Source organism: Delphinus delphis, chromosome 11 (assembly GCF_949987515.2).
Source record: "Delphinus delphis chromosome 11, mDelDel1.2, whole genome shotgun sequence".
NCBI lineage: Eukaryota > Metazoa > Chordata > Mammalia > Artiodactyla > Delphinidae > Delphinus > Delphinus delphis.
The window spans coordinates 17,136,250-17,163,389 of record NC_082693.1 but is presented as its reverse complement, the minus strand read 5'-3'; the positions used below and the strand labels follow the sequence as shown (position 1 = coordinate 17,163,389).

Sequence of the window (27,140 nt, the reverse complement as noted above, 5' to 3'; positions counted from 1 at the left end):
ACTACTTTGGATTTTGCTTATGAAGCGTGGAGTAGGTTCCAATCACAGTGGCCTTAGGCATGAAATAAATCAATGCCTGGATTTTTAAAATGTGGATTTAACCCAAACCAGACCTGGCCTAAAGCACTGTACAACCTAAGATTTAGTTGTACTGATGGTGGAGGCTGAATGCTAGAAAATGCAATCTATTAAAGGGTCTTATGTGTAGATGCACCTGAGTAGCCTCAGCTGTAAAGTCCAATTAATTGTAAATAATACCTTAATAAAGCCTTTCTGTAAAGAGTAACTTATGTAAAACTTTGGGTAAAATGTTTGTTAGCTTCCAGTATGTAACATCTATTTACATATTTTTCAGGGACAAATTGATTCCTTTTTAATGGTGAAGAAGTCTTCTACATCTCTAGATATTTCTCCATTGTCCTTCCTACCTCTTTCAAGTCTGGGATGTTTTATTCATTCAATCTTTGGGTGCTTACTCTGTTCCAAGTTCATTACAGTGGAGAATAACAACTATTCCTTGACACTTTGTGGAGCTTGCAGACAATAAATAAATTAGCAAAAAGATCTATATTGGGGCTTCCCTGGTGGCGCAATGGTTGAGAGTCCGCCTGCCGATGCTAGGGGACACGGGTTCGTGCCCCGGTCCAGGAAGATCCCACATGCCGCGGAGCGGCTGGGCCCGTGAGCCATGGCCGCTGAGCCTGCGCGTCCGGAGCCTGTGCCCCGCAACGGGAGAGGCCACAACAGTGAGAGGCCCGCGTGCCAAAAAAAAAAAAAAGATCTATATTGAGGAGTGATAACTGCTATAAAGAGAAATGAGTAAGGTTAAGGGGATAAAGAGGGCCAGTGCATACTATTTTAGAGAAGGTGGTCAGGGAAGACCACCAAAAAGCTGATGTTGGAACAAAGAAGGAGTGAGGGATCAAGTTCTAGGGGGAAAAATATTGCAGGCAGAAGACTCAGGAGGTGCAAAGACCCATGACTTAGGGGCCGCTTGATGTGTTGAGGGAACAGAGAGGGGGCCCAAGTGGAACAGAGTATGTATGAGTAGAATGAGAGGAAATGAGATTTGAGGGGCAGCTGTGCTTAGTTGATGGAAGGCCCATGAAAACATTAAATATATAGAATCAACAATTATATGCTATATTACTGTGAGTGCTCTATTTACAAAGTTATCAGAGTTTCTCAGTTTTATTCCCAGCCTTGTCCACCTTGAATTTCAAAGTCTTTGATTTTCAACTCAGGTTGATCAATGGCGGGCCTGGGTGAGAGATTACAGGACTTCAGGTGCCCAGCCTGCAAGCTCAGCACAGTCAGTAAGTAACCGGATGTTTTCAGACTATGAGACCTTTCACTTCCGGGGCCCTCATCCTCCTATCTGTTCGCTAACAATTTCTGAGATGCCCTCTAGTGCTGATACTCTAATTACCATGGTGATAGGTGCTCTGTGTTCATTAGCCAGCCCTAGGCTGTTACAGCGTTTTTTGCAGGCTGTGAGCTACCAAACATTCTTCTTTACCCATAAATCAACCGTTTTAGCCAGCCCAGAAATCTCAGCTAGAAAGAAAAAGGAAAAAAGAAAACAACAGGAGAGGAAAACTAATTTTGTTATTTAAGTACAGGAAAAAATTGTGGAATGGAGGTAAAATTTGATATTATCACAATCAAAACCGAATATCATGAATATGGCATCATATCACGGTCTCTGCTGGTTTGGGACTTTAAAAAAGTTTCAGTCAGGTTTGGTAAGTGTCTAGAACACTGGACTAGGCATCAGAAGATGCAGGGTTTGGCTCTTGCTCTACCAATACCTGACTCTGTGACCTTAGCAAGTAAGGTTAACTTGTGTAATCCTATTATAGTCAGGTTTTTCATGTATAATGGGAAAAAATATTATCAATCTTTATGTGAAATTAAGAGAAAAACTATATGGTAAAATGCTTTATAGGCTTTAGAGAAATGGGCAAAAATGAAGAATTATATAGAGGGACTTCCTGACGGTTCAGTGGTTAAGACACTGCGCTTCCACTGCAGGGGGCACGGGTGCATTCCCTGGTCGGGGAACTAAGATCCCACATGCTGTGCAGCCAAAAAAAAAAAAAAAGAATTATATAGAAATGATAGAAATGCTGCAAGATAAAATACATATCTAAATTAAAATTGAGGTTTTTTTGGAAAAGTGATTTGTAGAGTTCATCAAATATCTAGCTGCTTAGGTAATAGAAAATAGTGTATCCTTATTGGTTATGTTTTTTCAGCATGGTCAAAATTTCAAAGATCCAGAAAAACTTTAGAGCACTTAACCTATTTCTATTTCCATATTCTATTTCATTGTAGTCTATTCTTGCCAAATTCTTCCTGCAGTGAATTCAATAAAGAATATAGAAATTTCAGGAAGAATTATGTAAGGTGTGATTTTATTAATCTTGTTCACAATTCCTAAAGGAAGTTTATTTTTCCTATATCATTTGTTCATTCATTTACTCAACACTGAGTTTGTAACACGTGTCCAGTAATATACAAGATGGTATAGATTAATAAAAGAATCTCTACCATCAGTCTGTACTGGGCCACTACCTGGTACTTTGGGGGTGCAGTGAGGCTGAGGTCCAGGGAAAGCTGACTAGAGGTGACTGAACTAAATCATCATGGAGGAGGAGGTCCTTGCTCAGGATGTGATGCTGCTGGTCTGTGGGGCTAGTTAGAAGTGCAGAATCTCAGGCCTCACCCCAGAACCACTGAATCACATCTGTTTTTCAAACAAGATCTCCAGGTGATTCATAGGCATAATAAAGTTTGAGAAGCCCTGAGCTGGGTAAAAAGGTGAAAAAAAGGAGAAAGTGTTTTCTAGGCCAAAAAAAATAGCAGGTCTGAACAGCACATTTAGGAAACTACATGTAGTATAATACAATAGGCCACGGGATCTAGTGAAGAATTTGAGTGAGGGTTTTTGTGGGAGATGGAGTGAAGAAGTTGTCATGGACCAGATCCTGAAAGGCCGCGTTTTACCAAGGATGTCTGAGGTTTCCTGAAAATGTTGGAAGGCTACCAGATGATATTTTTAAAATTAATTGATTAATGTATTTTATTTTTGGCTGCATTGGGTCTTTGTTGCTGTGTGTGGGCTTTCATTGCGGTGAGCGGGGGCTAATCTTCGTTGCAGTGAGTGGGCTTCTCATGGCGGTGGCTTCTCTTGTTGCAGAGCACGGACTCTAGGCGCACAGGCTTCAGTAGTTGTGGCACACGGTCTCAGTAGTTGTGGCACACAGGCTTTGTTGCTCTGCAGCATGTGGGATCTTCCCAGACCAGGGCTCGAACCCATGTCCCTGGCATTGGCAGGCAGATTCTTAACCACTGCGCCACCAGGGAAGTCCTTACCAGATGATTTTGAATAGCAGATTTAAATCATAAGCAGATTTAAATTTTAGTTGTATGACATATATATCACTGGCTTTTCTATCAGACAAGAATAAAATGACATAAGAAGTATCAACTTTGAAAAGGAGTCAAAATAACACTCTTTCATAGATACTCTCTCTGATCACCTTCCAAGAAACACCTAGAGAATCAATTGAGCAAACTAAACCAATAATGGACTTTGGTAAAGAAGGCCAGTTAAAATATTAACATGAAGCTCCTAATAGCTTTGCTAAATCTGTTACACAGAAAATAGAATAAAAGATCCTAAATAATCTTTTAGAAAATAAAATAGGCAACACTGTAAAGCAATTATGCTCTAATCGAGACATTAAATTAAAAAAAAGAAAATAGAAGAGAATAAAACATTCCAAATTATATTAACAACATAAATATTGAAGACTATAAGTAAACTTAGTTAGAAATATTTGGTGTGTACATATTTTTTTAAAGTATAAAATTTTATTGAGAAACATAAACCATGTTGCTAATGGGAAGATTCAATGTTATAAAAATATCGGTTTCTAGGGTTGGTGCTACGAGATTATGTGACATTGTGATTTATAATAAGAACAGAGCTCCTAAAACCATTGGAATTTCCTAAGTGATAAAGTTGAAAGGGGCATTTTTGTTCTTCATAACAAGCCCCTTTCAACCACCTGAGTTTATGTTAATGAGGTAATTTTAGGAAAGTCCCTAAGGAAGTGGGGCTGGTTGCCAGGGGAACCAAATACTTGAACCACTGCAACTTTCAGTCTTGCCTCCCCACCACCTCCAGGGATGGGAGAGAGGCAGGAGGTTGAGTTAATCACTAATGGTCAATGACAATCAATCTTGCTTACTTATGAAACTTCCATTAAAAAAAACCCCCAAACGATGCGCGGTTTCAGAGAACTTCCAGGTTGGTAAACCCTTGGAAGAGCTGGGTGATGTACCTGGAAAGAACATGAAAGCTACATACTTCTTCCCACATACCTTGCCCCATGCATTTCTTCCATTTGGCTGTTCTTTTTTTTTTTTTTTTTTTTTTGCGGTACGCGGGCCTCTCACTGTTGTGGCCTCTCCCGTTGCGGAGCACAGGCTCCGGACGCGCAGGCTCAGCGGCCATGGCTCACGGGCCCAGCCGCTCTGCGGCATGCGGGATCCTCCCGGACCGGGGCACGAACCCGTGTCCCCTGCATAGGCAGGCGGACTCTCAACCACTGCACCACCAGGGAGGCCCCATTTGGCTGTTCTTGAGAGGTATCCTCTCATAATAAATCAGTAATCTAGTAATAAGCCTTCCTGAGTTCTGTGAGCTGTCTAGGGCATACCTCGTTTTATTGTGTGTATGGTCAGGCCACTCACGGTGGCTGTTCTCTTGCTCTCTGTACATCCCGGGCTCGACCAGTAAGCGTCTGCTTCACCTACACCCTACTCACTTGACTGACTTTCCTACATACTTGCTGCAGGTTCCAGTCAGTGATTGCTCTTATCAAAGGGGCAGTAAGGGGCGTGCCCCTCTGCTAGTTTCCCTGGTAACTGACGAGCCAACCTGATGTCAATTCCCACTATAACTGGCAGTCTCCCCCTCCCCGCCCCGGAAACAAGACTGCCGCCATGTCATGCCCTCTGTCTGCTTCACTGGGTGGGGTGTTGTGTCAGAACCTTGCTTCAGAGAGGTAAGCTCCCCCCCGCCCCCCCATTCCGTTAAACCATTGATGTCTCTGCCACTGACTTCGGGCTCTTTCTTCAATCTTGAAGCCGGGCAAGTAGAGGTCTTGGAGGCCTGCGGCGTGCAGCCCAACTTGTGCTTCATAGATAATTGCGTCTTTTACAAACTGAGGGTTTGCGGCAGCCCTGTGTCAAACAAGTCTACTGGGCTCTGTTTTTCCAACAGCATTTGCTCACATATGTCTCTGTGTCACATTTTGGTAATACTTAAAATATTTCAAATGTCTTCATTATTTGCTATGGTGAGCTGTGATCAATGATCTCTGATGTTACTACTATGCATGACTTGCTGAAGGGTGTTGGCTAGCATTTTTCTAGCAATATAAAATATTTTTAAATTAAGGTATGTACATTGTTTTTTTAGACCAACTGCGATGGCACACTTAATAGACTATATTCACTTTATGTCTGTGGTCTGGAACCGAACGCGCAATATCTCCGAGGTTTGCCTGTATTGAACCTGAAGCGGTGGTTGTGGTCATCTTTGATTTATAGCCAGATGGTTAGAAGCACAGGTGATTGTCCTCTGAAGGCGGGGCCCAGTCTTGTCGGATGAGCTCTTAATCTGTGGGATCTGACAATTACTCCAGGTAGATAAAATTGAGTTAAATTGTAGGACACCCAGCTGGTGCTGGAGAATTGGTCGGTGAGCAGGAAAAAAAAAACCCTGTTTGAGAAAAATGAGGTTTTTCTTTTAGTTTAAATATTGTATATAGTACAGAGAAGAAACAGGTAGTTTTTGTTCTCTCTTTTAGATTAGTAGTCTCAATTGGATATCTTTGGAACCTGACAAAATAATCCTAAACTTATTCAGAAAAAAAGAATGAACATATTTAAGAAATTTTAGAAATGAATCATGTGAAGGAAGACATGAGTTGTCAGAAGTTAAAATGTATTTTTACATTTTACAGATATAATTCTTATATAGAGTGACCCTAGACAGAAACAGTACCTTAGAACATGAGTGTATTTGGTGATAGGGTCTTTAAAGGTGTGATTAAGTTAAAATGAGGCCATTAGAATGGGCCTGAACACAATTTGTCTGGTTCTTATAACAAGAGGAGATTAGGACAGAAAAAGAGACATCAGGGATGCATATGCACAGAGAAAAGACCTTGTGAGCACAGTGAGAAGGCAGCTGTCTGCAAGCTGAGAGCCCTCAAAAGAAACAAACCCTGCCAACCTTGACCTTAGGCTTCTAGCCTCCAGACTGTGCAAAAATAAATTTCTGTTGTTTGAGCCACCCAGTATGGTATTTTGTTATGGCAGCTATAGCAAACTAATACAGCTCCCAAATTAGAAAAATAATTATTTTACATGGGACACCATAATGTGTTATCTTATCATTAATAAGATAACTACCAAAACAAACATATAAGCAAGGCTGTGAACACAATCTCTAAAAGAAGAGATATAACCAGTACACATATAAAAGTTTTAACTCAGTGGCAAAGACATGGAAATCAAAACATTGAGATGCCATTTTTAATTTATAAAATTGATAGATTAGTGAAGTTTGAGGAGAGCTAATCTTTCAGATGCTGTTTGTGTAAGGCTCTACTGTCTTTGCCTTTTGGAATGCTGTTGGTTAATATGTTTGAAACATTCTATCCCTAGGAGTCTATTTTAAATAAATAAATAAAGATAAGGAAAGGATGCATGCATGAAATTTTCCTTATAAATTTGTTTATATAGCAAAAAGATTTAGAAAGTAAAAATAATTTATTAATAACTTAAGTCTTAAATCCTTAATTACATTAGTAAAAAAAATCTTGGACTTGTGGGTAGGAGATGAGATAGGAAGTAAAAACTTCTTTTTAGTTAAAATTTTTTTAAAAGTTTAGCTTTATTGATCTGTAACTGATGTACATCCATTCATGTGTGACAGACACGTAGTTGTTTTCATATCTTGTCTATTGTGAATAATGCTGCAATGAACATGGGGAGGTAGATATCTCTTTGAGATATTGTTTTTCATTTCCTTTGGCTATATTCCCAGAAATGAAATTCCTGGATCATATGGTAGTTCTATTTTTAATTTTTTGAGGAATCTCCATACTGTTTTCCATAGTGGCTGAAAACTTTGTACATTCCTACCAACAGTGTACAAGGGTTCTCTTTTTTCCACATCTTTACCAACACTTGTTAGGTCTTGCCTTTTTTGATGATAGCCGTTTTAACAGTTATGAGGTGGTATCTCATTGTGGTTTTGATTTGATGGTTTCCCTGATGGTTAGTAATGTTAAGCACATTTTCATGTGTCTGTTAGCTATTTGTATATCTTTGGAAAATGTCTGTTCAGATCCTGTGCCCATTTTTTAATCATATTGTTTGTGTTCTACTATTGAGTTGTATGAGTTCTTTATATATTTTGGGTATTCACCACTTATATGATTTTCTTCCATTCCATAGGTTGCCTTTTCATTTTGTTGAGGGTTTCCTTTCCTGTGCAGAAGCTTTTTAGTTTGATGTAGTCCCACTTATTTATTTTTGCTATCGTTGTGCTTGCTTTGGGTGCAAATCTAAAAAACTATGCCATGACTAATGTCAAGGAGCTTACCCCAATGTTTTCTTATAGGAGCTTTATGGTTTCAGGTCTTACATTTAAGTCTTTTAAATTTAACGTTTTAAATGTCTAATCATACATAAAGAGAGTCAACAGACAGTATTTATTATCTGATTCTTGGAATTTTTAAAAGAGAATATCAAAGTATATTTTTATAATTTTGGGATAACCAATGGCAGAATATTTTTCAGAGTGCGAAAGAAGAGGCTATGACTTCTATAATTCTGAGAAATAAAAGCAAAAAGTTAGTACATATAGCATATGGAAGAATGAAAGGAAAACATAAGGGAAAAAATTTAATGAACAATATAGCAAAAATAAAGCCAAACATTCATGTGATAATTAAGTATCTTATTAATAGACAAAATTTTAGATAAAATAAAATTCAATTCTGTACTGTTAACAAATATCGAACCTTAAACAAAACACAGGAAATTTTAAGAAATAAAGCTAGGACCAAAGATATATCAAGTAAACACAATCAATAAAGAAAGCAGAAATGGCAATGTTAATTAATTGAGAATTCATTTATTTAAAATACAATTCAAAGAAAAATTATTAACTATGACAAAGTTTTAAAAATCAAATATATGCATTATAAGGATACAATATTTATGAAACACAACATTCAATTCTACAAATAAACCCTTTTTTAAAAGTGGGAGCAATTCACAAAAATTCATTCAATTGTAATCGGAAGATCTTGACTCTCAAGCCTTGAAGAGAAAACAGGAAAGAAAATAAGTATCAAAAGATGTGAATGGGGGCTTCCCTGGTGGGGCAGTGGTTGAGAGTCCGCCTGCCGATGCAGGGGACACAAGTTCGTGCCCCGGTCCGGGAAGATCCCACATGCCGCGGAGCGACAGGGCCCGTGAGCCATGGCTGCTGAGCCTGAGTGTCCGAGGCCTGTGCTCCGCAACAGGAGAGGCCACAACAGTGAGAGGCCCGCATACAGCAAAAAAAAAAAAAAAAAAAATATGTGAATGGTATAAAATTTAATTGATTTGGTTTGGTAAATAGATACCTAGTATTATCATCTATAATCAATGAACATACTTTATTTTTAAAATCTGGACATTTTCACAAATTGATGATTTGGCTTAAACCCTCAAATTTCCAAAATAATAAATTGAATAGGCTACATTCCCTAATTATAAATGTAATTAATCTAAAAATTAAAAGTTTAAACAAATATCTGAACACAGGGAAATTTTAAATCATTCTCCTTTTAGAGCAAATAGGAATTTTGAAACAAACAGAAAATCAAGAATGCATTTGTAAACAGGAAAACATCATTGGTACTACAGCATGGCAAACCTTTGAGTTATGAACAAAGCTGGACATTGACATATTAAAATTTTTATTACTAAGCTAGAGCATACAGTTGTAAGACTACAAATTAAGTATTTAGGTAAAGAGTTTTTTGAAAAGCATGCCTAAAGAAAGCAGAAGGAAAAGAAGTAAAGTAAAATACAAAAATTAAACAATTAAATAGCAAATCACAAATGCCATTTCTCTGAAAAGTCCAATGGAATAAGTTCCTGGCAAGCATAATATGCAAAAAAGACAAACCCAAATACACAAAATTAAGAAGGGGAAAAGGGTATAATAATTATCTTAATTGCTCTAAGTTTATAGTAATAAAAATGTCTTTTAAAAATCTGGAAGATTTTTATAGAAAAATACAAATGTTGAAAGTTGAATCAGTAAGCTGATTTTTTTTTAAAGCTACAATAACCAATCAACAACTTTTCAAGGATTATTTCTCAAAAAGGCTAAAAACATTTCTTCAAATGTAAAAGGAACAGAAAATTCCTATGTTGTAAAATCTTTTCCAGACTTTTAAAAACAAAATAGCTTTCTAGTTAATTTTATAAAACTGCATAATCCTGACAGAAGCTGATAAAGATAGCAAAAGATTTTACAAAGAGAAGGATAAACTTGTGTTTTCCAAATATATTGTACTGAAAATTAGGTCCAAGACTTGTTAATAAAACAGTGGATTCAATGCCAAATAAGTTTGAGATACACATCCCCTTTAGTAGACTGGCAATGTACCGCATCACATTAAAGAATCTGAGAGATTCGGCAATCATATGAGAGCTATCATTAACTCAATATATTCCCAAATTATTCAAACATAAAACACTTTTAAACATCACACTTATTAATATTTAAATATGCTAACGTGCCCCTAATGCCTCATTAAATATGTTTTTCCCTCTTTTTCATTTTTTTCTAACAGTAGGTTTCATGACTTCAACAGTAGATGGCATCGGTCATGATCGTAACCACTTAGGCCTTTCCTAGATTTAATGGTTGCAGAGTTGACTATAATTGTCATCATTCTTAACAATGTAAAAATAAAGGTACTTTACCCAGAAAGAGGGAGATGGGCCAGAGTTTGGAGACACGGAGGGAAGGGAGGGAACCTCTAAGGTCTTCATTTTGAGAAATGGGGAAACATATGATACTCAGTGTTTATTGAACAAGAAATGGAGGTATTGGTGTGACATTTGAGGAACTCAGAACAGTGACCCCAGCATGTACAGATTACAGGGGGAAGAACAACGGGGCATGAGTAAGTGACATTAGTTCTAATCTATCAGAATAGAGAGTCAGTAAACATTGCCCACGTTAATAAATCAAGAAATTGGTATGTGCATATTATTTAAAGATACTGGAAGTGACCATCAGAAAAACCAACAAACCAAACTGGTTAGAAGTAATTCCCTTTGAGGAATAGAAGTGAAGGTGGTGTGAAGGACTGTTACTTCTCATTTTAAATCATTTTGTACCATTTGATTTTTTTTAACCATGTGTGTGGTTTAGCATGCTAAAACCTCTCTAATGTCTATGTACAAAATTTGACTTTCAGCGAAGTTAGTGGAAGACAACAATTTAGGATCTAGATTAATATGGGGATAACGTCGCTGTTTGAATTTGATAAACCTCAGTTTAAATCTTGGCTTTACCAGCTACGAGAAAATATTGGCTTTGCACAAGTAACTAAAACTCTTTAAGCTTCCTCTGAACATACCAGTACTCATATCTAACACGTAAGGTTATTTTGACCTTTGAAATTGAGATAATGTGTCTACAGCACTCAGCACACATAAAGAGAGTGCTTAATATTATATTTAATAGTTATTATAACAATTATAACTGTACATGCTACAGTCAACTTATTCTTTCAATCTTCTTTTATGTCTGAGTCTATAAATTTATAATAAGTGGGGATTTCTTAACTGGTCATGGTCACAAAAGTTCTTCCAGCTGTTTTTAGAGGTTTCAGATTGTTTGTTTTCATTACCTGCTTTAGAGGCATCATGATGTAATGGAAGAACCCAGCGTTAGTTTGACTGCCTCCACCTTGGGCAAGTCTTTTAATCCAATTGAAGTCACTCCACTTACAAAATGATATTGCTGGAGTGTTTCCTGTCTGAAGGTTAGAGTGAATCAGATGTTCATTTGAGGTGCTGGTCACCTCCAGGGGTCATGACTGTATAATAAATGAATAAAGTGGTGCAACTGTGGGATCCCACATGTCCATCAAGGCCTTACCTCTAATGTCTGGCCCTGGGGCTGAGGGAGTTTTTTTTTTTTTTGATGATGAGAAACAACGTCGTATTTTATTTTATTTTATTTTTTTGTGGTGCGGGCCTCTCACTGTTGTGGCCTCTCCCGCCGCGGAGCACAGGCTCCGGACGCGCAGGCTCAGCGGCCGTGGCTCACGGGCCCAGCCGCTCCGCGGCATGTGGGATCTTCCCGGACCGGGGCACGAACCCGTGTCCCCTGCATCGGCAGGCGGACTCTCAACCACTGCGCCACCAGGGAAGCCCTGAGGGAATTTTTTGACCTCTGAAATGGGGTTTGGTTTCTCAAAAAAAAAAAAAAAAAAAAGTGCTTTCTGAGGCATGAAAAGCCTGCTTACTTCTGTCAGCTGAATTTACTCATTTAAAACGTCAAGGTTCCTTTTAGTAAATTCACTTTGCCACTAAATGATACCCTCATATGCCATACAAATGAGTTTAGTATGTATAATTCCACTGTTGAATTAACGATTATGCATAAAAATATGCTTTTCATTAACAGTTGGTGCTTTTATGAAAAAAAATCATTTTAAATATGCTTTATGCTAATTTTTATTTTTCAAGTCATTCAAGAGTACATTGGATAGGATCCTGTTTAGAAATTTACTTGCAAAGAAGTTATTTTTCAGGATATTGCTACAAAAGCTTTAGAAAATAAAGAGGATGTGGGAGACAGGATGAGGAACTTGAATTTCAATTATATCTCTACAAAGAAAACTCTTGACAAGTGTTCCCACTCACCCATTCAGTAAATATCCGCTATGGGTAAGGCTGATACTGAGATGACAAAAAGGATTCCTGCTCACAAGTTAGTACAGCAGCAGCAGGTCTGAAGTAGGCCTGCTGGAAACAAACCAAGTCTATTTTCATTTTTAAAAATAGTAAAATATGAAATAATCTGGCACCACCAATTCAAATAAAATGGCAAAATTAACATGTATTTAAAGGAAATTTTCCCTGCTCTCCATCCCCACACTTTTCATCTCTAGTTTTTTCCATTCATCATATTCTTAGGACTGGTATGTAAGGGGAAAATTTATTTGATCCTTCCACTGTGTGAGTAAGGCGACTGCATTTCTTTTTTATTTATTTATTTATTTATTCATTTTTGGCTGCGTTGGGTCTTCGTTGCTGTGCGTGGGCTTTCTCCAGTTGTGGCGAGTGGGGACCACTCTTCGCTGTGGTGCACAGGTTACTCATTGCAGTGGCCTCTCGTGTTGCGGAGCATGGGCTCCAGGCGCACGGGCTTCAGCAGTTGCAGCACACAGGCTTCAGTAGTTGTGGCACACAGGCTCAGTAGTTGTGGCTCATGGGCTAAGAGCACAGGCTCAGTAGTTGTGGCACACAGGCTCAGTAGTTGTGGCACACAGGCTTAGTTGCTCCATGGCATGTGGGATCCTCCCTCTGGGGCTTGAACCTGTGTCCCCTGCATTGGCAGGTGGATTCTCAACCACTGTACCAGCAGGGAAGTCCCGCGACTGCATTTCTGAGCTGGAATTTTGTTGGACTCAGGCTCCCAAGAAATAACTCAAAGAGACTCCTTGTTGGGAGTGCCCTGTTTTTGTGTTCTAAAGGCTGCTAAGAATTGTGGCAGTGGATTCCAAGATTCCAATGCAGGGGAGGGGTGGATCTACCTAAGTTTGCTTTTCTTGGGAAGGTCAGGCCCCTTCTAGGGTGCAGCAGTGGTGGAGGAAGAAAGACATAACACATAGTAGAGCTGAAGATTAAAGATGGTGGACTGCTGAATCTACTAGTTCAGTGAGAGCAGGACCAGGAAGCCAGTGAACAGGAAATGCCTGGCATGACTTTTTCAGTTACAGAGAAACAGAGAGCCATCTGGCAGACTGTACCAATGGCATCACCCTGCCCAGAAGCCTTGTGACGATGCCAGGGAGAGCACCAAAAGGGACCACAGCATCACTCACCCCATCACCCTGTGTTCCTGTTATAACATCTAAGTTTATTGTGGACTTTCAGAAATTCACTATCAAATATATTTTAGGACCACATCACAAACATAAGTCTGGAGCTGCTTATATACATTAAAATATGGGCAGTATTTAACAATACTTTTTACTCCACTGAATTCATAGAAAGACAGGAAAGCATATTAAATATTAATTTTATTACTTTACAACTATGGTCACTTAAAATCTCACACATAAAATACATGCAGAAGAGTTCGTAATGGTAGAAGAGTTAGTAATTCAAAATTCGAATCCTCCAAGATCATTTACAAATATACATTTCTATATCAATTATTGTATTTCAAAAGAAAGAAGGAGCTTAAAACAAAATCTTCCTCTACATGTTCTGACTCCATCCTAACATCATCATTAAGGTGATATTTGAAGGAGACCAAGATGTCATTTAATTTTTTTTAAGTATTCTCTTATCCTAGGCAAGTATCTCAGTTTAGAAATTACTTTACACATAGCCATTAAACTATAGCGACAATTGTTCTACTAGGAGTACAGCTAATATATCAATGGGCACAGGCAAAGTTAAGCAGAATGAGTAAATAATATAAGGAATTGGTTTATAAATTAAAATATTTAAGATTAACTTTACCTTCTACACCTTCTGAAACATGATTAATTGTATTTGTTATCACGTACATTATCTAATACTTAGGATCAAAAACAAAGTAGACATCTTTTTGAAAGGAGAAAGAATTTACACATTTAAAACCCTTTTGATTAAAACTTGCTTGCAGAATTTCCAGAAATGGAAAACATGGCTTCAAGTCATCATTTGTCTAAAGCTGCGTTTCTTTGCCTGGCCAGTAGCTGGGTTGTAGCAAATGATCACTCGTCGTACAGTTTTCCTTCCTGATTCTTGTAGACACCATTGTTCTTTCTCTCTTGGTTCTGAAGCTTCTGTGTTTTGAAACATACTTTTTCTTTAAAGTGAAAAGTACTGCAATACTTAGGAAAATGGACATTGTGCCAAGGATCATGGTTAGTCCCAGATACATGTGTCTAGAAGAAGAGAGAATGTCCATCTTAATTATGGCAACTATCCAACTTTAAATAAAATGTAATAATATCATCCAAAAATATCAATATCAATAAAACTATCATGAGGATGGTTTTAAGAATGCAGATTCAGTGGCTATGAAAGACCTTTCTATGAACATTTGACAGACTATGGAAGGCAGTAAGCTAATATAAAGCAATTTTAGTAGTACCATCATTTTCAGTCACTGATAATTATATAATCCATCCCATCCTCTCTGTAAATTATTTCCTTAGACCAGGTAACTGTATCCCTGTTTGCCCAGAACAGTCCCAGATTATGCTAGTGTTGTCCCAGTGTAGTTTTTAATAGTGCCCCCTTTCACTCTCAGAAGTACCCAGGTTTGCATGATAAATTATGTGGTTACCCTCCCCTCGAAGCTTGCCCAAATTCACTTCTACGGAAAAACTGCAAGAAGCAACATTAAGGGGAAATCAGAGCTCTCAGTGGAGTAGACTGACTTAAGAGCAAACCAGAGGTTTCAATCCATTTCTTCCATGAGTAGCCTTTAGTTCTACATTAGATTATAAGACACAAAGGTTTGAAAGGACAGGTTAAATGATTCATGCTGGTTACCTTGTATGTACACTCATAGTCTCTGATTGAATTACATTGTCTTTGCACTAAAATACAGCCTTAGTTAATGTGAATAAAGTGCCAATTCTCCTCATAGATCAGGTCCCTTCCAAAGACCAAAATAAACTTCTCACATAACATCAAAGCCTATTAAGTCAAGCAAATTTATTTGAGATGGTCGGCTAAATTCACAGCCAACTTCCAACTTACACAGTTCAGCACCAAGTTTATTTCTCTAGAGAATACTCAGCTTGTAAAGTGAAAAAAAAAAATCCTTCTTGCTTTTAAGCCATTGAAGTATTGCTTTAAGCAATAAGGAAACTAAATGTTTGATGAATTGAACTGAATGATACCATAGTGAAAAAAACCCATGCCCTCAACCCCATACACACTCACACACACAGAGAAAACCTTTTACTTTTATGCATTTCAAGTACTGGAATAATTGAACATCAGTTTGGCAATAAAAGCCGGACAGATTTACAGCCAAATCCAACTCTTGCCCAGAGGGATTATATCTGACGTAAATGGGACAGTTTGGCTCAGTTTGAAAAAGAATAGAATTAAACCCCAAATGTGACCTAGATTTAAATGCTTCTGAGTTTCAGAGAATTAACTCACTTGTGTGCACAAACTTTGAAAATTCTACTCTATTCTGAAATCTTATGTCATATTTTTTTAAATGATTACTCATTTAAAATGGGGGTCAAGATTAAGAATGGGGGAAAAACGAAAGATCTAGCCAAATAATCAGATAATAATAGAATTATTCTATAAAACAGAACAGACTTTTTTTTTTAATTTATTTTATTTATTTTCATTTTTGGCTGTGTTGGGTCTTCGTTGCGGTGCGCGGGCTTCTCATTGTAGTGGCTTCTCTTATTGCAGAGCACGGCGCACGCGGGCTTCAGTAGTTGTGGCACACGGGCTTAGTTGCTCCACAGCATGTGGGATCTGCCCGGGCCAGGGCTCGAACCCGTGTCCCCTGCATTGGCAGGTGGATTCTTAACCACTGCGCCACCAGGGAAGCCCCAGAAAAAACTTCTTGATTAGACTCTCCTTTTCCTTACAAGCAATGAAACTACATGAGGATTATTAGTGCCAATTGCATTGTGCAAACCTGGGATGTGGTAGCCGTGAGATGTGGGAATGAGTTTGATACGGTACCTAAAAGCATTTGAGTCATATAATCTGCAGGATCCTCTACTTCCACATCTTTTAAATCCCCATTTGAGGCATGAAGTATCAATCAAAACTCCAAAATATACGGGAGCTGGGATTCCTGCTGTGAGAAAAACAAATAATTGCTACTAAAAATATACACATATCTTTTTGGTTAGCCTATAATTAATGATTCTCGGAAAACACAGTCAGTCCAAAATTCACTGCTTTGGAGATGACAGGGCATCTGTAGAAAACCAGAATATGTCACCCCAAAATATGCCTCTGGTATAAAGATTATTTTGAGCTGATAATTTTGAGAAACAGAAGTCATAGGAGAAGCTCTGAAGACATAGCATAAGTTTCCTTTTTGTAAGGAAGATGTACATTTACAAAGGAAAATATTTGCAAGGGTCTCTCCCTTTCTGTACCAGGATGAGAAGAATTCCAGATTCAAAAAAGAGCTAACTGACCCGATTTTGCATAAAATCCTGTAAGCAAGAAGATCACATAGATAAAGATATCTAACAGTCAGTTTAGATTATTTGGTATCTTAAATAAAAATTCTCTTTATATACAGTCCATCTAAATAGATTATTTGCCACTGAAAAACATTTAGGTGATAACTAACTTTACATTGCTCTTAATAACGTGAAGATGTTCCTCAAGATTCAAACGCTTGCCTTCTTCTGTATGTTTTAAAATTTTCATAATGGGAAATTCAGACATTCACAGAATTAGAGAGGATGATGTAATACAACCTCATGTACCGTCACTAACTTTAACAATTATTGATATCAATATCTTGCCACCCCTGTGTTATCTCTCTCCAGTCCCACAACCCGACGTGCATCCAGAAACTTTTTTTTTAATATTTTAAGAGATACCTCAGATATCACGTCATTCTCCTTATATGTATTTCAGAAATCATCTCTGACATTTTAAAAAATATATCACTCTGCCATTTAACACATGACACATTTTATAATTTCTTTAATCCTATCAAAAATCCACATTCAAACTTTTCTGAATGTCTTCAAAGCATTGTTTTAGAGTCGGATCATTCTAATCAGGATTCAAACCAGGTAGGCAGGAATAAAGAGGTAGACATAGAGAATGGACTTGACATGGGGTGGGAGGGCGAAGCTGGGGCGAAGTGAGAGTAGCATTGACATATGTACACTACTGAATGTAAAATAGTTGGCTGGTGGGAAGCAGCAGCATAGCACAGGGAGATCAGCTCTGTGCTTTGAGATGACCTAGAGGGGTGGGATAGGGAGGATGGGAGGGAGGCTCAAGAGGGAGGGGACATGGGCATGTGTATGCATACGGCTGAATCGCTTTGTTGTGCAACAGAAACTAACACAGTATTGTGAAGCAATTATACTCCAGTAAAGATCTATTTAAAAAAATTTAGTTGATGGCTCTTTATATCAGCTTCTTCTCCAACTTTCTTTTTTCATACTAATGACTTTTGAAGACATTTGTCCTGTAGAACATGCCGCAGTCTGGATTTGACTGATTGCTTCTTCATGACGTCATTTACTTTGTTCTCCTATCCTTCATTTCTCCAATAACCTGGTAGTTAGCTCCTGCATAGACTCTGGCAGGAACAAGGCACAGGTGGTTCTGTGTGTTCTGGCAGAAGTCACATGCTGTCTACTTGCCACTCTTTGTAATGTTAAAATGGATCTGAGACTCAGGCTATGCCCTCCATTATGAAGTTTTTCATCCATTTTCACCTATAGCTCTCAGCAAATGTTGATGAGGTTGCAAAACAGATGGTTAAAAATTATATTATTCCTTGTGTAAAATTATTTAGGATTTTTCTATAAAAGAGAATTTTCCTTCATGACTATTTATTTGATTCCTTCGAAGTATAGTTTATTTCGAAGGAAATACAGAAGGAAGGCAGGATAAATGCTCAATTCTTTCCATTTATCAGTTTTTTTTTTTTTTTTTTTTTGCGGTACGCGGGCCTCTCACTGCCGTGGCCTCTCCCGCTGTGGAGCAGAGGCTCCGGACGCACAGGCCCAGCGGCCATGGCCCACGGGCCCAGCCGCCCCGCGGCATGTGGGATCCTCCCGGACCGGGGCACGAACCCGGGTCCCCTGCATCGGCAGGCGGACGCTCAACCACTGCGCCACCAGGGAAGCCCCTATCAGTTTTTAAAATAATGAATTGATGCCCTAGTATTCTCCAAAATTATTTAGGTATCATTACAGATTTACGTCTTTTTATATATTCACTGTATTTCAAGACATGGCAGATATTATAATGATTAGTTATGTTATATATTAATTAATATAATAATATTGTTTATATTACGTATATTATTTTCAAGTTATCTCACCTTAGGCCAAGCTCCTCAAATTGGTCCTGTGTCCTTTTGACATATCCCTTTGATAGCTTTCTCACTTTCTTGCACAAAAGTTGTCCCACAATCATCTTATGCATTTTCTACCCTAGACCTTAGTCAGTTCTCCAAGGTGCTGTGGTTTCTTTATTGAGGAATGATATTTAGATAGCACAGATTCATTGCTATGGGTGCTCATTACTCCTGGGTTAAATAGATTCTAGATTTTTCAGGAGACAGAGTTATAAGATACACATTATTTTAAAATAAAGCTATATGAGTTCATATTAACATTTTAAGTTTAAATTAAGAGTGAGTTTTACTTAAATATTTTATGCTTTTATCACTTTTCTATTATGCTGAAAATATTGATTCCTAATGATATTAACATAATACCTTATTTACTTTAACCTGAAAATACACAATAGTTTTAACAATGCCAAAGTTAGTATTAATGACAAGACCATAAAATGTACTGAAGCAATGGGGATTTGGTAATAATTCTATTTTCCATGTAGTTTAAAGTTTTTTTCTGTATGGTTATGTCACCCATATAATATAGAGTTAGTTTTGGTTTGTTTTAAGAATTTCTTTGGTTCTGTTAATTTAATTATTTTAAATTATATAAAATTTTTGCATGCTTTCAAATTAAAAATTATACAACAGTTACATTTACAAAGTCTCATTTCCATCCTGTTTTCTCTCCCCTTTTTCCTTTCTTCCCTAACAGGTAAAGTTTTTATAAAAATAGTATTAGTTTTTAGTTTATGCTTCCATTGTTTCTTTTTGTTAATAAGAGCAAATACCTCTGTGTGTGTGTATATAATATTTCCACCTTTCTGTACTTACACCAAATGAATCACTATATACATTGTTCTACATTTTGCTTTCTTTCACTTAAAAGCATATACTGGAGATCACTTGATATGAATTGTGTCCCTCCAAAATTCATATGTTGTAGCCCTAACTCCCAATGTGATTGCATGTGGAAAAAGTAGGAAGATAATTAAGGTTAAATGAGGTCATAAAGGTGGGGCCCCAATCTGATAGGAATGGTGTCCTTATAAGAAGAGGAAGAGACACCAAAGGTCTCTCTTTCTCTGTGCACTGAGAAAAGATCCAGGGTATGTACAGTGGGAAAATGGCCATCTGCAAATAAGGAAGAGAGGTCTCACCAGACACCAACCCTATTGGCACATTGATCTTGGACTTTACAGCTTTCAGAACTATGAGAAAATAACTTCCTGTTGTTTAAGCCCCTCAATCCAGGGTGTTTTGTTATGACAGCCAGTACTGACTAATATACTTGGTAACATTAGAGAGAGATTTTCCCCATTTGTCCATACAGCTGCATAGTATTCTATTATGTGGGTTTACTGTAGTTGAGTTAACCAGTCTCCTACTGATGTACATTTAGACTGCTTGTAGTCTTTTCCTATTATAACTAATGTCACAGTGATTGAACATCCATAAGATTAGACTTACTTCATACTTTTGCTAGCACATTTTTGACATCAATTCCTAGAAGTGGGATTGCTAGGTCAAAAGATAAGTAAGTCTATATGTAATTTTGTTAGTTATTGCCAAATATCCCTCTCCAGAAATAGTATAATTTTCACAACAGCAGTGTATAAGTGTATCGATTTTCTATTTGTATTGTAATACATGACAAACAACATTTGGTAATTTGCCTATCTGATAAGTAAGAATCAGTATCAGTGTAGTTTTAATTTGTACTCTTCTTATTATGAGGAGTCTTTACCATCTTGTTATATATTAAGAGGTATTTATATTTATTTTCCCATGAAATGGTTGTTTATATCTTTTACCCCATTTTCTCTTAGGGTGTTGATCTTTTTGTTCTCAGTACTTAGGTGTTCTCCTTATAATAGGGATATTAGCCACCTGTCTGTTATATAAATTGCAAAAAAATTGTATGTAGTTTGTCGTTTGCTTTATGATATTTTTCTCATTTTCAAGTATATATATATTTTTATTTTTTATACAATTTTCAAGGTTACTTTCCATTTATAAAATATTGGCTATATTCCCCATGTTGTATAATATATCCTTGAGCCCATCTTATACCCAGTAGTTTGTATCTACCACTCCCTCACCCCTATATTGCCCCCCCACCACTGGTAACCACTAGTTTGTTCTCTATATCTGTGAGTCTACTTTTTTTGGGTTATGCTTGCTAGTTTGCTGTATTTTTTAGATTCCACATATAAATGGTATCATACAGTATTAAGTATATTTTCATTTTTATGGAATCAACTTCATGAATTATTTCTTTTACTTGAGATCTTTTTCACACTGTAGGTTATATCTGTGTTCTCAAAGGGAGGTAGATAGACTAATTACAGCCAGGGATGTACTTCAGGCTCAATAGCCTTTTTTCTAGATAATCTCTGTTTTTATATTGTAGAATTAGAGCCAGCCATGATGGCATAAACCTCCATTTTTGTTGTTTTCCCAATTTTATCAGGATTATATTCGATCTTCACGTATATCCATTTTTAGATCAAGATTTATGTAAACCACATTTATTTAAAGTTCTGAATTTGTTTTTCTTCCAGGTAGTTCCTCTCTGTCAAGTTACAGAGGAACATCTACAATGGTTTTACTATCTTCTTTATAATATAAACTCTTTAAGGACAAAAACCTCATCTCACTTAATCACTCTGTTTTTTATGGGTTTTAACTAATGAATATTGAAAAGTCTGGTAGTCAGAAGAAACCATTCCTATTACATTTAACAAATTGTGAATTCAAAACCACACTTTGATTGTTTGAATGATCTTATCTTTCTACCAATGATGTATCCTAGTATTGAGAGTAGCTCAAAAGAATTCCTTCCATCTAATAATTTAAAAAATTATATTTAGACTTCAGCTTTTCTTACTGATTCAATTTTTGCTTTCCTCTCAGAGGGCTCTTTTATAACAGCAGTGGATTTTTTGACACTAGACCCATGCTAGAAGAGACAAGATTGTTAAAAAATGTCACTACTCTTATAAGATCACTTTATCATGGGTACAGCATTGGTTCTCAATATTTCTGAAAAAAAGGAAGAGAGTAGTCAAGGAAAAGAGGGAGGGAAGAAAGATATGAAGGAGGGAAGAAGATTAAAGGAACAGGGATCTACTACTGACATCATTTAGTTTTGTGTCATAATTCTGTAAAAATATTTAGAAAATTATTCAAAATACACTTGTAATGGCTACCATAATTAAAGCATAGATTATACTTACCAAGAACTCTTACTGCTAAGGTGTAGATACCCAGGGCAAAAGACTTAAGTTGTGGCTTAATGCACCTAAAATCAACAAAAGCATTATGACAAAAAATATAATAGTACATTAAAGCAAATAGTAATGTCAGTGATAATCTACTGAACACACATGAAATGATGTTAGAATTCAAGTAGCATTTATGGAGAACCCACTAGTATTCTAGCATAGGGAAAGCAAATTATGTAAAAGCCTTGTTCCATTATATGCAGTGTATCGAGGAATTTATAGTTAATATTTCTAAAAGGTAAATCACTCTTACATGACATATTCAAATGGTGTTAAAGTAAAATCAAATTTAATCAGTAAAATAACAAGGACTCACAGGGAAATAAATTCTAAGAAATTATAAGAATTTGAGGCACAGTAAAGGATTAATAACCTATAACTAGTTTTTGTGGGGTTTGGTCTAAAAGCACAGGACCCTATTGACTCAAGTTGAATCAGAATCATTGTGACATGCTAAGTGTTTTTGCTAAATAGTGGGGACCTGAATTTACCAGTCAAGTACAAAAGTACCTAAAATAACAAGACCATCCTTAATATGACTGTATAACTTTAACTGATGGATTGGCCTATAGATTTTAGATGTATAATCAGGATATATAATAACTACTGAGTGTTAACCATGGTAGTAAGTTCTTCATATGTATAATATTTAGTCTCTGCTTTAAAAGAGTCAAAAATTACAACTCTTCCCCTTGAAGCAAATGACATTTCCTTCTGACATCAAAATAAAGTGTGGTGCATTTGAGGGACTGGTGGTAAGGAAAATTCTTCCTCTATTGGCCTGATTATTCACTTGGCCCAGGTGACTACTTGGCACAAGGTAAGCAAATGTTGGAGAAATAGGTACCCATGAAGAATGATCCTGGTCTGAGAATTCTGGGGCAATGCTTTCCCATCAAACCCATGTTTCCATTTGAAAGCATCAATATCTCATGTTCTCCTTAAACCCTTTTACAAAAACAGATTTGTGGATGTTAGAACCTATCTTCTGTAGATCTTTCCTAATCAATTTCTATAATATAAGTTTTGGGAAATTAAAGCTATATGCAATATTTTGATTAGTTTCATTTTAGAAAAACTTAATATCCATCTTTTGATATATGAATTAATTTCAAAATCACATAATCCATCTCATAAAAGATTGATTTACAATAAAATTTGACTTCTCATGTTTAACAATTTTATCAAAATTTGTAATATCTTTAGGTGATTTCAATCAGTTGTTTAACAGTAATACTTGCAACACTAATTCAATGAGGAGGAAAATTTTATCACTGAAAATACTTGTTACAAAACTTTTTTTTTTTTTTTTTCCCCCCGCAGTACGTGGGCCTCTCACTGCTGCGGCCTCTCCCGTTGTGGAGCACAGGCTCCGGGCGCGCAGGCTCAGCGGCCATGGCTCACGGGCCCAGCCGCTCCGTGGCATGTGGGATCCTCCCGGACTGGGGTACGAACCCGTGTCCCCTGCATCGGCAGGTGGACTCTCAACCACTGCGCCACCAGGGAAGCCCCAAACTAATATTTTAAAATTTGAATTTACTTATATATTTTATCGAGATCTAGGATAGGAGAGCCAATAAAAAATATTCAAGCATAAATTATAACAGAAAAACTGCTATTCAACCACATTATCTATATAAAAACCTAAAGTGGGAAAAGCATAAAAGTAGAACAAGTTTCCTAAGAGAGCTGTAAGGAATCATAATGATTCCACAGAGCAGAGTTTGAAATCACTGCTGTAGATGATCACAGTATGCCATGTTAAAATTGGGGCAGGGAGAATCAGTGTTCACCTCAGAAGCAATATGTATCCAGGTATCCCGCCTAGAGATAAAGTATAGGATGTGATGACTGAAATTACAAGGAAATACAGAAACATTTTGGGGCATCCATTATCTTTTTGACATCTGCCCACCATGCCTGAGGAATTTCCTGATTTTGAGGTGGCAATTCCCACACAGGTGCAGTTATTAAATATCTGTAACACAATAGGGAAAAATCCAGTTATTGAGGTAACTTGTATATAAAATTAAAGGCAACTATTTATTTTAAAAGAATTTATAGTATACATTTATTTCATAAACAATGGGGAAATTTTTATTTTTCTGTGTTAGAATATATCAAGCAAAGCAAAATCTAGAGAGACAACATTTCATTATCCAAAGAGCAGATGGTCTACAAACTGTTGAACCTATAGAACCATCTCCAAGCAAATCCCACCAAATCCAACAGTACCTTATGTTCTTCTCTACCACTTCTAAGTCTAAGCCACCATTTTTGCTTGCTTTGATTATCGCAATGGTCTCTTCATGTTCAACATGTTTCTACTCTCTTTTCCACAATAACCCAAGTGAGCCTTTAAAAATAGCAGTCAGATTGCATCACTATTCTCAACCTTCCAATGACTTCCCATTGTACTTGGATAAAATCCCAAATCCTTATAGTGGCTTCCACACTATCCATGATGCAGCTCCTGAATCCCACTCTGATCTCATCACCCAATGATCTTCCTCCTCTCCCTCTACTTCAGCCACACACGTGGGTGCCTATGCCCTCAAACATGGTGAGTCTACCCGGGCCTCATGGCTTTCCTATTTTCTCTGCTGAGCAATTCTTCTAGGGAGTTACATGGCCAGCACACACACTTTAGGTCTCTGGCATGCAGTGTTTTCAATAAATGGAAAGTCTGGTTAAGAAAAATCTTCCAGTGCAACTAGAGATTATCATATTAAGTGAAGTAAGTAAGAAAGAGAAAGAGAAATGCCATATGATATCCCTTATATGTGGAACCAAAATGTGACACAAATGAACCTATCTATGAAACAGAAACAGAATCACAGACATAGAGAACAGACTGGTGGTTGCCAAGGGGGAAGGGTTTAGGGGAGGGATGGAGTGAGAGGTTGGGGTTAGCATATATAAGCTATTATAATATAGAATGGATAAACAACAAGGTCCTACTCTATAGCACTGGGAACTATATTCAATATCCTATGATAATAAAGGAAAAGAATATTTTTTTAAAAAGAATGTATATATATGTATAACTGAACCACCTTGCTATACAGCAGTAATGAACACAACATTGTAAATAACTGTACTTCAATTAAAAAAAAAAAGTAAATCCAAAGTAAAAGAGAAAAAGGAAAGAAAAACCTTCAAGCAGTTTGGGCCAAGGAGTAGTGGCCAAAGATCGGGCTTGGGGGAGGAAAGGAGAGAAGGAAGAAAAGGAAGGGAAGGTGAAAACTCAGATTTCAGATGGGTGGGTGGTCTTATATCACTGTTGCTAGAGACCAATCCTTTCTTCTCTGAATAAAATGTCGAAAATAACAATAAACAGAAAATCAACAAGGATGAATTTGTCTACAGAAGTGTTTGCCTAAGCATTCTTATCTAGTTGATAAAAATACGTAAATATATGTGTGGTTTAATTTTCAGCCCTCTAGGACTGTCAAATACAGGCAGATTTCATCAGCCACAAGTATAAAACCATCCAGTCACTGTGCCATATACACAACGAGTGTAAGGAAGAGTCTCTGCTTGGGACAGGGATGTAAAGGTGTGATTAGAGGGATGAACCTATTAATGATTGAAGTACATAATATTCACAACTGGTTTCCTACCTATAGTTCCAACCTCATCTTCCTCTTACACCCTATAGGAACCCTTCATTCCAGCCACCTACTCTTTTAGTCATTACGCACATTGGCTTGATATCTCGGGCAGAGCTGTCCCAGAACCATCAACCTCCTCACAATTGGACCCCTGACCCCTGGGTCTAGACCTTTTGGGCTTGACTTCCTAATACTGGCCTCTGTTTGCCCTGTCCTCTAAAACCTGCAAGGACCAGGGGTCAGGAGAGATGGATCCCAATGCAGATGTTATTATATGATCTTGTGACTGAGACTTTCTCATTTGAAGCTAACATTCCTTATAAACAAAATGAGAGAACTAGATTATATAATTACAGAGTTCCTCCAGCCTATTTCATTATTCTAATTCTGACGCTAATTCTTCCAACAACTCTAGTTCTACTAGCGATGCTTATATTTCCTGTCTCCACACAAAAGAACAAGGGGAGAGTCAAAGCCAGGGATTCGACCGGTGTGGTCTGCTCCTAGGTTGGTCCCTGAGCCCCCATAGGATTGTACAGTTAAGCATTGTCGCAGGCCTGTGGTCACACACTTTAGAGAAGATGTCTTACAGTAGTCTTTCCACTCCCGGTGGAGGTTTGACAACCAGCAAGGCAAGCCGATGCGTATGTAATTCCATTTGCACCACACATGGGTTCCCATTTTGTCTCTGAACATTTGCATCTTGAGTTGCAATCTGAAAAGAGAGCTCGTTCATGATAAGAGACAGGTTTGGTTCTGAAAAGAAATGTAATGGTATAAAATATTACCTCTTAGTAGGCAGCACCCTAATACTTTCAAAAATCAATGTTCTTGGGTGACATAAATGGCACTGCCAACAACGTTTGCTTTGGGGGAACACAATTGTCATCAGAAATGCCAGCTTCTGATCATTAAATGTGAATCCACTACTGAATAGCTTTCTCTTGAAAGTTAACTTTCTAGGTTTACAACTTCACATGATATCCAGTTCTTGGCTGATGGCTTTTACTAACATCTACTGACTCTAGAATCTTCTAATATTTTTCTGTGCAGTGATGTATGAAAAAGACTAACGAGATAGAAAAGTAAAGTAAACCTTAAGAGCAATTTATGACATTACTCTTATTATATATCAATATAATAACTTATATAATATTCCATCTCATAGAACTACTATGGACTTTGTCACCTCAAATGTAAAAGCAAAAGACCTTTGAGATGTCTTCTAGCAGGATGAAAGGGGATTTAACTGCGCCTCCTAAGAAGTCATCCAGGAATATGTCATCTTATTCTCTTCTCTAAGGCATTAAGTTTTAACTGAGACTGTGTTGTAGTATCTGAAAGTATAAATGTGTCTTTGAAAGCCTAGAATCAGGCCACTATGGACACTGGTAGGGCTGAGATTTTAGAAGGTTAGAGCTAAAAGAACTGTGGGTGTGATCTAGGCCAACTTCTCATTGGGCAAATCAGGAAAGTCAGGTCCAAAGTAGGCAGATAATTTGCTCAAATTCACGTTTGTTAGTGACAAACCCAGAATTAGAACCCTTCCAGGCCTCTGGAGTCTACATTTTTGTCTTGTGTCAGACTTATTCTCATCATTGCAGAAGAAAAATTTCTTCCACTATCATATCTAAAGCTTATCTATAGTGTTCCTGTTTAATGTCCAGAATCAAAACAGCCTTGTGGAACAAAGAAACTCTGAATAACCCCTGGAGAGCATGTTTATTTTATAAAGCCAATTCTTTTATATTACTGAAGGTACATTAAATTTATCACTTAGGGCAATCTTGAAGCAGAAATTAATTGCATATATGTTTTATGTAG

The 27,140-nt window shown here is 37.2% G+C and overlaps 1 protein-coding gene and 1 long non-coding RNA gene across 9 annotated transcripts in view; one reads left to right on the top strand and one right to left on the bottom strand.

Annotated features, from left to right (window-relative positions):
• Positions 1-27,140, top strand: part of LOC132433534 (uncharacterized) — a 134,214-nt gene that overhangs the window by 4,266 nt on the left and 102,808 nt on the right. The window lies entirely within an intron of this gene.
• SLCO1C1 (solute carrier organic anion transporter family member 1C1) overlaps positions 12,525-27,140 on the bottom strand; it is a 59,623-nt gene continuing 45,007 nt past the window's right edge. For 6 of the 8 annotated variants that reach the window (XM_060024391.1, XM_060024395.1, XM_060024396.1 and 3 more), the window contains 5 exons: positions 25,907-26,072; positions 23,496-23,680; positions 21,655-21,719; positions 16,051-16,168; positions 12,525-14,270 (listed from right to left, as the gene is read on the bottom strand). In XM_060024391.1, the coding sequence (XP_059880374.1) occupies positions 14,048-14,270; positions 16,051-16,168; positions 21,655-21,719; positions 23,496-23,680; positions 25,907-26,072 (757 nt within the window). In that variant the 3' untranslated portion in view covers positions 12,525-14,047. Of the gene's footprint in view, positions 14,271-15,953; positions 16,169-21,654; positions 21,720-23,495; positions 23,681-25,906; positions 26,073-27,140 lie in introns of all 8 variants that reach the window. The other 2 variants (XM_069541183.1, XM_060024394.1) reach the window with 2 other exon arrangements.